Source organism: Mobula birostris, chromosome 19 (genome assembly GCF_030028105.1).
Source record: "Mobula birostris isolate sMobBir1 chromosome 19, sMobBir1.hap1, whole genome shotgun sequence".
NCBI lineage: Eukaryota > Metazoa > Chordata > Chondrichthyes > Myliobatiformes > Myliobatidae > Mobula > Mobula birostris.
In genome coordinates, this window is record NC_092388.1 from 19680527 (window position 1) to 19695239 (window position 14713).

The 14713-nt window shown below is 41.0% G+C and overlaps 1 protein-coding gene across 6 annotated transcripts in view; it reads left to right on the forward strand.

The window, feature by feature from the left end:
• LOC140212462 (ubiquitin thioesterase otulin-like) overlaps positions 1–14713 on the forward strand; it is a 47024-nt gene that overhangs the window by 1629 nt on the left and 30682 nt on the right. For 5 of the 6 annotated variants that reach the window (XM_072283294.1, XM_072283289.1, XM_072283291.1 and 2 more), the window contains exons 2-5: positions 4794–5222; positions 8944–9099; positions 10907–11110; positions 13160–13426. In XM_072283294.1, the coding sequence (XP_072139395.1) occupies positions 4996–5222; positions 8944–9099; positions 10907–11110; positions 13160–13426 (854 nt within the window). In that variant the 5' untranslated portion in view covers positions 4794–4995. The remainder of the gene's footprint in view (positions 1–4793; positions 5223–8943; positions 9100–10906; positions 11111–13159; positions 13427–14713) is intronic. The other variant, XM_072283295.1, reaches the window with a different exon arrangement.

Sequence of the window (14713 nt, forward strand, 5' to 3'; positions counted from 1 at the left end):
TTAAGGTGGATCACTTATAGAAACAGAATTTGGAAGTGACAGAGAAGTTAAACATAAATTTACAGAATCAGGTTTATTAATCACAAACTTGCCATGATATTTTATACACAAGAAATTTTACGGACACTGGAAGTCAAAAGCAACGCACAAAAATGCTGGAGGAACTCACAAGGCTGGGCAGCATCAATGGAAGTGAATAAACAGTCACACTTTTGCGCTGGGACCCTTCATCAGGACTGGAAGGGAAGGGAGAAGAGGACAGAATAAAAAGGTGGGGAGGGGAAGGAGGCTAGTTGGAAGGTGATAGGTGAAGCCAAGTGGGTAGGAAAGGTAAAGGGTTGGAGGTGAAGGGATCCGAGAGCAGAGGAGAGTGGACCGTAGGAGAAAGGGAAGGAGGAATTTGTTGCTTTATGGCAACAGTACAGTGCAAGACATTAAAAAAACTAAATTACAATAAGAATATAAATAGAGCAAAGTAGGCAGAATGGTGAGATAGTGTTCATGGACAATTTAGAAATCTGATAGTGGAGGAAAGAAGCTTTTCCCAAAACACAAGAGTGTGTGTCTTCAGGCTCTGGAACCTCTCCTTCATGTCACCTTTTGTGAAAGGAAACGAGAATCCAGCTGGAAAAGTGAAGGAAGAGTGAATGGACTCAGTTTTAACTGAAAAAAACAAATTGGAGGTTTATCAATCTCAATTATTGAAAGAGGCGACTGTGAAGGAAGTTGGCTCACTCTTCATCCTCCAGATCCATTCCAAAATGGTTCCTGCAGATTAGAATGATCATTTTATAGCCCCACTATCTGAGAAAGGATGGAGCAAGACTCCCATCCATTTAATGTGACATCGGTCAGAGTGAAAAAGCTAGAATTTGTTATTAAGGAAAGTGGTGACAGGGCAAATAAAGATTAATAATTTAACACAACAGAACAAACAGGAAAAGTGAATTCATGTTTGATCAATTGGTTAGAACCAATAACTGCCAGAGTAGTTGATGTGAAGTCAGTGAATGTGGTGCATATGGACTTGGTGACCTTAATGTGTAACATGAGTTTGTTTAACAAAATTAGGTCCCATGAATGTGAGGGGAATATGCAGCTTTATATTAAGTGCTTAAATGTCAAGAAACAGCAAGCTGGTCATTTTTATGCTGGATGTCTGTGTCTAGTGGGGTGTTGGAGGATTTGGTGCCTGGTCTTAAGTTGTTGAACAAAAAATCTTTCCAAGTTTAACTTTATTTGTCACATGTACATCAAAACATACAGTGAGATGTGTTGGTTGCCTCACTGACTAACAGAGTGTGAGGATGGGCTGGGGGCAATATGCTTCCAGCATCAACACAGCACACCCATAACTTACTGACCTGTACATAGAATAGTACAGCACAGTAGAGGCCCTTCGGCCCACATTGTTGTGCTGACCCTCAAACCCTGCCTCCCACATACCCCCCCCACCTTAAATTCCTCCATTTACCTGTCTAGTAGTCTCTTAAATTTCACTAGTGTATCTGCCTCCACCATTGACTCAGGCAGTGTATTCCACGCACCAACCACTCTGAGTAGAAAACCTTCCTGTAATATCCCCCTTGAACTTCCCATCCCCTACCTTAAAGCCATGTCCCCTTGTATTGAGCAGTGGTGCCCTGGGGAAGAGGCGCTGGCTATCCACTCTATCTATTCCTCTTAATATCTTGTATACCTCTATCATGTCTCCTCTCATCCTCCTCTCCAAAGAGTAAAGCCCTAGCTCCCTTAATCTCTGATCATAATCCATGCTCTCTAAACCAGGCAGCATCCTGGTAAATCTCCTCTGTACCCTTTCCAATGCTTCCACATCCTTCCTATAGTGAGGTGACCAGAACTGGACACAGTACTCCAAGTGTGGCCTAACTAGAGTTTTATAGAGCTGTATCATTACCTCGCGACTCTTAAACTCTATCCCTCGACTTATGAAAGCTAACACCCCATAAGCTTTCTTAACTACCCTATCTATCTGTGAGACAACTTTCAGGGATCTGTGGACATGTACTGCCAGATCCCTCTGCTCCTCCACACTACCAAGTATCCTGCCATTTACTTTGTACTCTGCCTTGGAGTTTGTCCTTCCAAAGTGTACCACCTCACACTTCTCCAGGTTGAATTCCACCTGTCACTTCTCAGCCCACTTCTGCATCCTATCAATGTCTCTCTGCAATCTTCAACAATCCTCTACACTATCTACAACACCACCAACCTTTAGTCATCTGCAAACTTGCCAACCCACCCTTCTACCCCCACATCCAGGTCGTTAATAAAAATCACGAAAAGTAGAGGTCCCAGAACCGATCCTTGTGAGTCACAATCCTCCAATCCGAATGTACTCCCTCCACCACGACCCTCTGCCTTCTGCAGGCAAGCCAAGTCTGAATCCACCTGGCCAAACTTCCCTGGATCCCATGCCTTCTGACTTTCTGAATAAGCCTACCATGTGGAACCTTGTCAAATGCCTTACTAAAATCCATATAGATTACATCCACTGCACTACCCTCATCTATATGCCTGGTCACCTCCTCAAAGAACTCTATCAAGCTTGTTGGACACAATCTGCCCTTCACAAAGCAATGCTGACTGTCCCTGATCAGACCATGATTCTCTAAATGCCCATAGATCCTATCTCTAAGAATCTTTTCCAACAGCTTTCCCACCATAGACATAAGGCTCATTGGTTTATAATTACCCGGACTATCCTGACTACCTTTTTTGAACAAGGAGACAACATTCGCCTCCCTCCAATCCTCTGGTACCATTCCCATAGCCAACGAGGACATAAAGATTCTGGCCAGAGGCTCAGCAATCTCTTCCCTTGATTCTTGATTAGACAGATCTTGATTGTCTAATCACCTGCTTTCTGCTGAGCTATTCAAATCTTGATTGACTTGATTGCACAGTCCAACTGCCAGAATCTCTCGAGTCAAAGCTCCACTCACTCACTGGCCGCTTTCCACAGGCCGCTCTGCTTGAGCTACCCCTCTATTTAATTGTTTGAGCTGTTCAAACTGCTTTGTCACCTGACCTCGATTACCCAATCAGCTGCTTTCTGCTGAGTATGAGCTATTCAAATCTTGATTGACTTGATTGCACAGTCCATCTGCCAAAACTGCCAGAATCTCTCAAGTCAAAGCCTCAAAGCTCCACTTCTTCACTGGCCCACTCACTCACTGGCCACTTTCCACATGTTTGGAATGTGGGAGGAAACCAGAGCACCTGAAAGAAATTCATTTGGTTACAGGAGAACAAAGATGAGGAGGAATTTCTTTAGCCAGAGGGTAGTGAATCTCTGGAATTCATTGGGTATATTTAAAGGGGAGGTTGATGGGTTCTTGATTAGTCAAGGCATCAAAGTGTACAGGGAGAAGATAGGAAAATAGGATTGAGAGGAATAATAAATCAACCATGATGGAATGGCAGAGCAAACTCAATGTGCCAAGTGACCTAATTCTGCTTGTGTTCTTGACTTGCAAACTCCTTAGAGACAGCAAAGGGAATTGAACACTGCTTGAGTAAAGTGCAGCATAGCAGTTAGCATAACATATTGTAACATATTCAGGTTTATTATCGATGGAGGCAGCTCAGCTTTTGAGTTCCTTGGTTATAACTGATGAATTAGCAGCCTGGTGATGGTCAATCAATGTCACTTTATCTTCCACCCTTTCTGTGATATTTAACACTATCGTGCTTTTAAATGTCAAATAAAGCAAAGCTCTTATCTGGCAGCACTTTCAGTCTCAGTAGAGATACGTTTCAAGTAGATTGCACCTCTTAAATTTTCTGCAGCTTCTTTTGAGGATTCCTAACATAATAATATGAAACAGGAGCTTATGTTAGGGCTGATCTTGGGATGACAGACTTTGGGAATCCACCCAGCTTTGTGCTGGATGCTTTCCTGGTTCCCATGGTTGAATGAAGAATGGATTCTGGACTCTCTCAGTCTTGCTTCCTCTATCATTTGTCATCCTAACTGAATTCTTCCTGGTACTTTCTTCCTTATAAATCACGTTATTGTGCCTCTAGCTAACCCACACTGTTAAAACACTCGGAGATGATGAATACAAGATTGGTTTAACCTTTTTTTGTTACCTCCGCAATAATGACTTGCAGCTCAATTTGCATGACAGCTTTCACCTCAACAAAAAGGTGATAAACTTTAGATGCTGAAATCAGAAGTGAAATCAGGAAATGTTGGAAGTTCTCTGCAGGTTAGGGAGCAACCTTGGAGAGAGGAATAGAGTTAAAATGTCAAGCTGATAACACTCCATTAGAATTGGGGAAACCTAAAGATACATAGCTTTTAAGATGTTGGAAAAGGAGAAAATAGAGGTGGTCAGAAGAGATTAAACGACAAAAAAAAATCACCAACTGGCATCTTGTTTCCTGCAAGAACTCCAATTTTTCTGCTAATTTGCTTGATCGGCTTTTGTATTCCACAGCATCAGACCAGGGTGATGCTTTTGTACGTTCAATGAAATTGAAAAAAAATCGGTATAAATTGGACAGTTGCATAATCTTAAACCATTATTAAGGTGGTTGCCAGATAATACCAGCTACGTAATAATCAAAAAATTAAAGTTGATGCTATTAGCTCTCTGAATTTTGGTTACATTTTAAAAATGCTGAAAATTTTGCATTCGCAGCATCAATCATGAACAAATACACAGAAGAATCTCAACAATCTATTAAATTGATAAGTACTCTTCAAATAAAAAACACAGAATGCAAATTCTATTTTTATTTTTTAACAATTTTTTTTATTGCAGCTCTGTCCAAAAAACTGCACTGCTATGTTTGGTGAGCATCAAAACTTTTTAAGCTGAGGAGTGAATACTTATTTCAAGAATCTGATACTCCTTCACTTCGCTGGAGGTGGCAAGAACATTGCACTGAACACATATTACACGGCAGCTGTTTCTACATAGAATTGTTGAATAACAATGGATTACTTCCTTAGTATTGATTAAAATGGGCAATCAGTGTTGCCAAAAGACAAGCTTCCAAAATGAGCCGAGATCAAAAGCTGAACAAGAAGCTTTACTGAGTGTCTCCAAAACCAGCTCGTTCAGGACAAGTGATGATAAGGAGCATATGATTCTTCCACCAAAGTCAGCAGACAATAAAGATTTGACAGATCCAAAAAACAGAGCTGTCTATGTTGAGATTTGTAAAGCTACTGCTGCCTCAGCAAAAAGGCAAGTTTACTTTCTTTTCAGTTCTGCTGATTTCCCTGTTTTCATCAGTTTCAGGACTGTTTGAATACTAAATTAATCTAACGCGCTCCTTCCTAGCTTTCTAATATAAACCGTCATCGAAGTAATGTCTTTACTACAGTGACCCAGGTTGGATCCGAATTTCAAGCTGTCTGTGTGGAGTTTGAATGTTCTTACTTTGGCTGATTGGGTTTCTTCTAGGTGCTCTAGTTTCCTTTAACGTCACAACGACGTGAGCCATTGAGTACTTCAGCTGGAAACAGGCCGTTCGCCCCATTTTGTCCATGCCTGCCAGGAAGCTTGCAGCTGGATAGATTAACTTGCCGCTGTAAACTGCTAGTGTGTGGTAGAATGGGTGGGGGTTGGGAAATTGATGGGGAAAATAAAATGGGTTTGAGTACGATTAGTAAAAGTCGAAGATATGAGACTGTAGATGCTGCAATCTGGAGCAAAAGCCAAACAATGAAGATGCAGCAATTTAGACAGCATCTGTGGAGGCAAAAGGATGGTCTGTGTTTAGGTCCAAGACACTGCATCAGTTCGCCTGCCTCTCAAGTGCAGCCTGACTCTCTGAGTTCCTCCAGTAGTTTTTTAAAATATAAAACTTGGTAGTTTGGTGGGTGAAAGTCCTGTTTCCATGCTGTATTTCTTTATGACCATAAGGTTGGGTTTTGAATGTTGACAGGGAGCTGAGAGGGGTCGGTGGCAGGGTAGCAGACACCTTGGAATGCTCACATCCTGTTTTAATGGAGGTAAGATGCTCAGGGTGACCAGTTGTAGGAAGCTGGCGCTTGCGATGCAGGTGGAAGTTTGAGAGTCGCCCATTATTGAACTCTCATGTGAGAGTCCTTGACTGGCACACAAAATTCTGTGTGGAGCTGTCAGCAGTTGCCTGTGAAATCGCCAGCATTTCTTGAGGAAAATCATCAGTCATCAGATGTCCTGGTGACAGGGAAGAATTTGAAGAAAAAGTGGTGACTTTTGATAAGGAATATGAAAAGAGTGTGAAGCTGAAATTAATACAAATTGTACTTCTATGTTGGGGAGAAAGTGATTGGTCAAAGGAAACCCTAAAGGATTTCTGTGTTTTGCAAATTAAAAAAAATAGAAAAAGATGCACGAATTGCATCACTGCATTGGAAGAGACTAGCACCCCAATCCACCGAGGGGCTAAAATTACTGTAAGCAAAGTAACATCTACGAATAAAAGAACCCCAGCACCAGAAGTTCCCATCCCAGGGGAAAAAAGAAGTTGGCATTTGCAAAGTTTTTGCCTAACTGTTGGAGAAAGTTTAAACTAATGAGGGCAACTTAATGATATATCTAGGAAATTGAGCAGTGGGAGATAGAGAATAGGGATAATGGCCAGCTACTCAAATTGTGAAAGGTGGCATCTGATTAATGATCTATGTTTCAGACTTGTCAAATATTTAAAGATGACTTGATGAAATAAAAATCTGTGTATCCCAGTTGACTGTTGACCTAAAAAAAGATATTGAAGTTGAATCCTTGTCAAAGTCATTCAAAAAAAATCCAAGAAGTATTTTTTAAAATTCACAAATCAAAGCACTAACATGAGCAGAGGGATTTTCACAATTAAAATTGAATTATTGAAAACAAACTGTTAACATTACTCCTGTTAGTTGCTTTGCCCCATTGGCTTCAATGATGCCATTGTGCTTTGGCACAGACTTGCAAACACATTTTTTGCCCAAAGAGCTGGTAGGTCTGAATTGCCTTCATACACTGCATGAGAGTTGATTGGGGAAGCATAAGCTACAGGGGAAGATACTGCCATCAACTCAAGTCATTTTCATTAATGGACATCGAGACTTCCCTTACAGAAGCTGAATGAAGTGCTGGCGGCCAGAGAGAGGGGATCAGCTTTATTAAATAAGAAAATTGGTAAAACAGGGAAATTGATTTAATGGAAGACAAATTTGAGATCATCCACTTTGGACTGGGAAATGAATAATACTAGCGCTTTCTAAATGGTGATAAGCTGGGAGTACATAAAATTAGAGGTGACTTGGAGGAGAAGGCTAATGTATATAAATCATTAAAATATAATGGGCAGTTATGGGGGCAGAGAGTCAGCCAAATTGGTTAACAAATACAAGCACAGGTTAACAAATACAAGCACACACAAAATGTTGGGGGATCTCTGCAGGTCAGGCAACATCTATGGAAAAAGTTGACGTTTTGGGCCTAGACACTTCAGCAGGACTGGAAAAAGGATTAAGAAGGTTGGGATCAGGGAAGGAATACGGGCAGCCAGGTGACGGACATATTGTTTGTTTGTTGTTATGTGTAGTTTTTCATTGATTCCATTGTGTTTCTTTGAGTTTACTTTGAATCCCTGTAAGAAAATGTATCTCAGAGTGGTATACCATGACATATACATACTTTGATTAAAAGATTTACTTTGAACTTTGAAGCTTCATTTTCAGATGAAGTGTAAATGAAAGGTGTTTTAATTTTTAAAATTAAGACTGATAAATATTTTAAAACTAGATATAAAAAGGGAGTTGGAGGAAAGATTGTTTGGCAGTTTAGTCGCAGATAAGTGTGGGGGCTTGTTGAGCGGTAGAATGTTTTTTTCCCTATGCATATTTGCTTTTGGTATTACAGGTTGACATTCACTAATCCAACTACCTGTAATCCGGTTCCTTCAATAATCCACACTGATTTCAAATTTTCTGCGCAACTGTAATTTCAAATTTTCCGGGCCGCTGTACCAACCTGCTGCACATTGTTTTGGTTGCGCTAGATTTGTTCACATGTTGGCGCGCTCTTGTAAGCACAGACAGGCGATTCCTGCTTGTTTTCCTGCATTTATTTATATCATTTGCATGAAGTGCGGCTGCCCAGCACCCACCCGTCTCACCCGCCAGCAGCGGGGGGAGCTGGCACGCGCTGGGTCGGTCCACCTTCTTGCCCGCCTGCCCTCCGGTGTCGCCCGGCCGGCGCTCAGTTCTCTTCTGCCTATGACCTTAGATCAGACGTGGCGACCCGCTGAATTTAAGCATATTACTAAGTGGAGGAAAAGAAACTAATGAGAATTCCCTCAGTAACTGCGAGTGCAACGTAGTCTTTGGGGTAACTGCCAGTCTGTGTCTTTGCTATCGCTTAGCTCACGCTTGAGTGCTGGTAGTGGGTGTGCTTTACTTTTTGCCGGTGGGAACGGGGGATTGTTGCTCGCTGCCACTTGCGCATGGGGGGGGTGGTATCTTAGGGGTTCTAACATTTAAGTGTTGTTCATTCTTTGGGGCACTCCTCTGTTTTCGTAGATGGTTGTAAAGAAAAAGCATTTCAGGTATATATTGTATATGTTTCTCTGACGTTAAATGAACCTTTGAATCCTTTGATATTTTAAAAGTATGATGAGGCGGTTAGCTATTGGTTAATGTGATCCTTCTATAATTCGGCATTTTCACTAATCCGGTACTCCTCAGGTCCCAGTGGTGCCAGATTATAGAAGGTCGATCTGTACTAGATTGTCAGACATTGAAATATCGAATTTAGACCAAGACAAATAATGTTTGGGTTGAATTGTTGGGATCAAAGTAACAATAAAATCCATTTCATTATTGGGAAGGACAGAGTTGTGAAGTAATAGTCAAAGGAATGTAGTGTATACAACTTAAAGCAAAAATTACTTTGGCTGTATTTTGTGTGCTTTATTATTAATGGCTTTTTTCAGTGTGCAGCAGGTTGGAGTTGAAAGTGACTTTAAGGAACCTGCCAGCAAAGTCCAGGATACTAATCTCAAGTCAGAACTTAAACCAGTACATGTTTTGAATGATCTTATGAGTATGGAAGATAAGAAGACTGGTTTAAATGCAGAGAAAAGTACAAGGTAAAATAAATGCTATTCACCTTTTTCCAGGCCTACATGGGCTAGTTATTTCAATAATACAAGTCCCGCAGTCAGTATTTTCTTAGACCATTGAGACTACAAGTTTGCCTGTTCACTATTTCAGAGGTTCTTGGTAAACAAAGTTTTTAGATGATTGAACACAACCTGAATTATTTACCATATGGTTGTGTGAATTTGTTACTGACTTGCGCTTATTGCAAACGTAGTTTTAATCACTTCGTTACTAATAAATTGTACAGCTTACTTTCATCTTTGGCTTTAGATGCCAAACTCTAATCTGAATGTGAATTGAATTGACCATTTTTATTCCTCTAATGCTTACAAGTAAGTCCCATTTATTAACTTTCTTGGTGTCTGAGCTCACAGTTAAACTACAGCCAGTGTGCAGAATGTCCGGAAGTGTAAAATATTGAAACTATATGAAAATATACGTTTCATATACGACTGTGCACAACTTCAGGATTGAAGGATGTCCATTTAGAACAGAGATGCAGAGAAATTACTTTAGTCAGAGGGTGGTAAATCTGTGGAATTTATTGTCACGAGCAGCTGTGGAGGCCAAGTCATTGGGTGTATTTAAAGCAGAGATAGGTCCTTGATTAGCCGGGGCATTAAAGGGTATGGGGAGAAGGCAGGGGAGTGGGGATGACTGGAAGAATTGGATCAGCCCATGATTGAATGGCAGAGCAGACTCGATGGGCTAAATGGCCTATTTCTGCTCCCATGTCTTATGGTCTTAAAATAATCTCAGTCAATTCTGTCTATAAACAGCAAGATGGAGAGAGAAAATAAACTATTTGAAATGTGACTGATCTTCCTCAGGGACAGGGATGTATAATAGTTATTTCCAGTAGATGTAAATTGCTATATTAAGTAGGAATTTACATCTATCAGAAATAACAATTATTATCTATTAAGCATTTAGCTATGACATTAATTTATCTATTAAACATTTACATTATTGTAAAAAAAATCATTCTTTATTATGAAGCAGAAAACTTCTGAGCTGTAGAATTTCCTTTCAGTAGGAGACACTGGTAGTGGCCATTGCTGCCAAAAATGACCCATATTCGCAATAACTTTGAGTGGAAAGGTGTCATTTAACACATTGATCAACTTGGGGTTTAATTTTTTTGACTTAAAAATGAGTTGATGAGGAAAGGATAGCACAATGATTAAAATATTGGAAGTTCTTAATCTGATTCATTAATGAAACTGGTATTGGAATTGGTTGATTATTGTCACATGTACCCAGATATTGTGGGAAAACCTATTGCATACTGTTCATACAGATCCAAGCATTAAACAGTGCATTGAGGTAGAACAAGACAAATCAATAACAATGCAAAATGAAGTGTCACAACTACAGAGAAAGTGCTGTACGGGTAAACAATAAAGTGCAAGATCATAACAGGGTCGATTGTGAGGTCAGGGAGCCATTTAATAGCCTCATTACAGCAGCGTAGAAACTGGTGGTACATGCTTTTGGGCTTTTTAAAAATTCTTCTGCCTGATGGGAGAAGAGAGAATATCTGGGATGGGTGGGGTCTTTCATGATGCTGACTGCTTTACTGAAAGAGTGAGAAGTACAGAGAGCGATGTATTGATAAAGTCCCCACTGAAGTTGTTTCTGAGATGTGCTGAGCTGTGTCCACAGTTCTCCTCAGTTCCTTGCAGTCAGATACAGAACAGTTACCAAACTGCAGCACACACTACAAATGTGTAGTAATTGGGTATTTGTATTGCTCGTGCATAATCCTAATTGTGTTTTTCTTTCCAAACCCAGGTGTGACGTATCTGAAAAAACTGAACAAGAGATCAAGGTTAAACAGAAAACAGTGCAAACTTATGAAAGCAACCAACTGTTAGGTTCTGCGTCCCAAGAATGCAAGAGGGACCACTTAGCAGATTTTTCAGAGAGAGAGAACTTGTATAACTTGGAAGATCCTGAAAAGCAGACAAAAAGAGCCAAACTATCCCAATATGAAAGGTGGGTTCTCTTGTTCAAGTTCTGTGACTACAGAATTAATTTCCCTTTCTATTTGAAGATTTGATATGCTTTCCAAAACCACTTCGAAGTGATTCCAGGCTGTGTTTGATCTTATTTTTCGATCAGAATATAAAATAAAGAGGCAGATGTGCTAATGAGAGATCCTTCATTCCATCTAACGCGTGTTCTGCTCAACGGGTTCAGAGAGTGGAAACGTGGCGCTTCAAAGTAACAAGCAAGGGATCAAGTCAGCATTGCATTCTGATTGCTGTCATGGTTTGCTTACACTGCCCATGGGCAGAAGCTGGGTGTGCATTTGCTAACTCCTTCACCAGTGAGTGTTCACAACATACTGTGTTGGAAGAGTACCTGTGCACCAGAGATACTATTTTTGAACCTCGGAAGGCCTTCCTTCAGGCATACAACGTCCGTTAGAATCTCATTCTCTGATACTTAATCTGCTGAGTAAGATTTAATATTACCACATCTGTGTTTTTTTTCCCCCTCTCCAGATTATTCAGGTTGTCCTTTCTGCTTGGTTGTAGAAACTTGCGTTTACTGGCTGAACCTGTGAGTCGGCTGGGGTGATATATTGCGTCTGGTGCTCCCGATGTGGCCTTCTATACATTGGCGAGACCCGACGCAGACTGGGAGATCGTTTTGCTGAACACCTACGCTCTGTCCGCCAGAGAAAGCAGGATCTCCCAGTGGCCACACATTTTAATTTCACATCCCATTCCCATTCTGATATGTCTATCCACGGCCGCCTCTACTGTAAAGATGAAGCCACACTCAGGTTGGAGGAACAACACTTTATATTCCGTCTGGGTAGCCTCCAACCTGATGGCATGAACATTGACTTCTCTAACTTCCGCTAATGCCCCACTGCCCTCATACCCCATCCGTTATTTATTTATATACACACATTCTTTTTCTCTCTCTCCTTTTTCTCCCTCTGTCCCTCTCACTATACCCCTTGCCCATCCTCTGGGCATTCCCCCCCCGCCACTTTTCTTTCTCCCTGGGCCTCCTGTCCCATGATCCTCTCATATCCCTTTTGCCTATCACCTGTCCAGCTCTTGGCTCCATCCCTCCCCCTCCTGTCTTCTCCTATCATTTCGGATCTTCCCCCTCCCCTCCCACTTTAAAATCTCTTACTAGCTCTTCCTTCAGTTAGTCCTGATGAAGGGTCTCGGCCCGAAACGTCGACTGTACATCTTCCTAGAGATGCTGCCTGGCCTGCTGCGTTCACCAGCAACTTTGTGTGTTGCTTGAATTTCCAGCATCTGCAGGTTTCCTCGTGTTTGTTGGCTCATGCTATTTTTGCTTTGCATGGGATCTGTTGATTTGAAGAACCATCATTTCAAATGAAATGGTCATACTTCAGTGGGGAAAATCCTGTGCTATTTAATGGAATTTACACTATTAGGTACAGCACTGGAACCCAGTGTGGTCTGCTGCTGTAGCCCATCCATCTCGACGTTTGACATGTTGTGCATTCAGCGATGCTCTTCTGCATGCCACTGTTGTAACACGTGGTTATTTGAGCTTCTGTTACCTTCTTGTCAGCTTGAACCAGCTGGGTCGTTCTCCTTTAACCTCTTTATTCCTAACAAAGAGTTTTCCCCCACAGATCTGCTGCCCATTGGATGTTTTTTTTTTCTCGCAACATTCTCTAAACTGGAGAGACTGTTGTGCATGAAAATCCCAGGAGATCCACAGTTTCTAAGATACTTTAAGCCCCCCCACCCCCCGATCTGGCACCAACAATTATTCAGGGTCAAAGCCACTTACATCACATTGCTTCCCCATTCTGATGTCCAAACAGCAACTGAAACTCTTGACCATGTTCGCATGCTTTTATGCATTGAGTTTCTGCTATGTGCTTAGCTGATTATGACCTAGTGATATGAGTGTATAATTTGCGTATTAAGTTTGAATCAAGAGCCTGAATCACGACTGCAAGCCGGACAGAAATGAAGAGTTGTTGTTGTTGTTGTTGCGTGGTTTTGATATATTGTAATGTTTTGCTGGTTTTTGTGTTAACAGTGATCATCAACACGACCTTGGTCAGACCCAGGCAACATTGCCTAGGGATGAAAGCACAGCAAAAACTTTGGGGATTGGACAGTTGGGCTGTTTAACCGAAGGGATAAGAAACTACCAGAAAAGTGAAGAACCAGTCAGTATAAGTCCAAAAGCTTTTCCAAAAGAACCTGGTTCATCAGAACTGCGAGATGACATCTTCAACAATGAATTAGCTGTTGTTACAAATACTGACGTGCATATGAGCTGCATTCAGGAAGGAAATGATAGGTACGTTGCAACTTGCATTTTGCTTCAGCATTTGCCAGGGTGCAGATCAGAAAATTTTCTAAATTGACTCCAAATCGAGTTAAACTTTTTGAATAGCACAGTGTGGAATTCATTGAATGTCCTCTTGTATGGTAGAACAGATAGGTAAATCCTGAACTCTATCTTGAGGATGATTTTTTTTTGTTTAATTTTCATATGAAAATAAGTCGGCAATGAGTCTGTGCAGCTTGGAGAGGAAGAGGAAAAGGAAATTGTCACTGTATTCTTTCTTCGTGTTCACAATTGATCTTAAACCTCTCACCTTTTTTTAATTTGCTGTGCAGTAGAATGGTTCTTGACATTCACTTACTTTCCAGCATGGACTAGATCATATTTAATTCCTTTAAATACTTTTTAAGTTACAGTAAAATTCTGTTATAGTGTTCACTTGAGTAGAAGTGATCTGTCCTTACTTGCTACTCAACCAACTCTAGCTTTCATTCTTGTGGTGTTTGTTCAAAGTAAATTTATTGTCAAAGTACATATGTCACTATATATGAACCTGAGATTCATTTTCTTATGGGCATTCACAGTAAATAAGGCCTTTGACAAGGTGCCATACATGAGGCTGCTTACCAAGTTAAGAGCTCAGGAAAGTTACTAACCTGGTTAGAGCATTGGCTGACAGGTAGGAAGCAGTGAATGGGAATAAAAGGATCCTTTTCTGGTTGGCTGCCAGTGAGTTGTGATGTTCCACAGGGGTTGGTGTTGCAACCGCTTCTTTTTATGCTGTATATCAATAATTTAGATGATGAAGTAGATGGCTTTGTTGTTAAGTTTGCAGATGATATGAAGATTGGTGGAGGGCAAGTAGTGTTGAGGAAACAGGTAGGCTGCAGAAGGACTGAGACAGATTAGGAGAATGGGCAAGAAAGTTGCAAGTGAATTGCAATGTTGGAAAATGCATGGTCGTGCACTTTGATAGCAGAAATAAATGTGCAGACTATTTTCTAAACAGGGTGAAAGTCCAAAAATCAGAGGTGCAGAGGAACAAGGGCTCCCAAAGGTTAACCTTCAGGTTGAATCAGTGATGAGGAAGGCAAATGCAAAGATAGCATTCATTTCAAGAGGTCTAGAATACAAGAGCAGGGATGCAATGCTGGGCCTTCTGGTGAGGCCTCACCTTGAGTATTGTGAACAGTTTTGGGCTCCTCATCTAAGGAAAGATGTTCTGGCATTGGAGAGCGTTCAGAGGAGGTTCACAAGGATGATCCTGGGAATGAATGAGTTATTGTGTAAGGAAATATG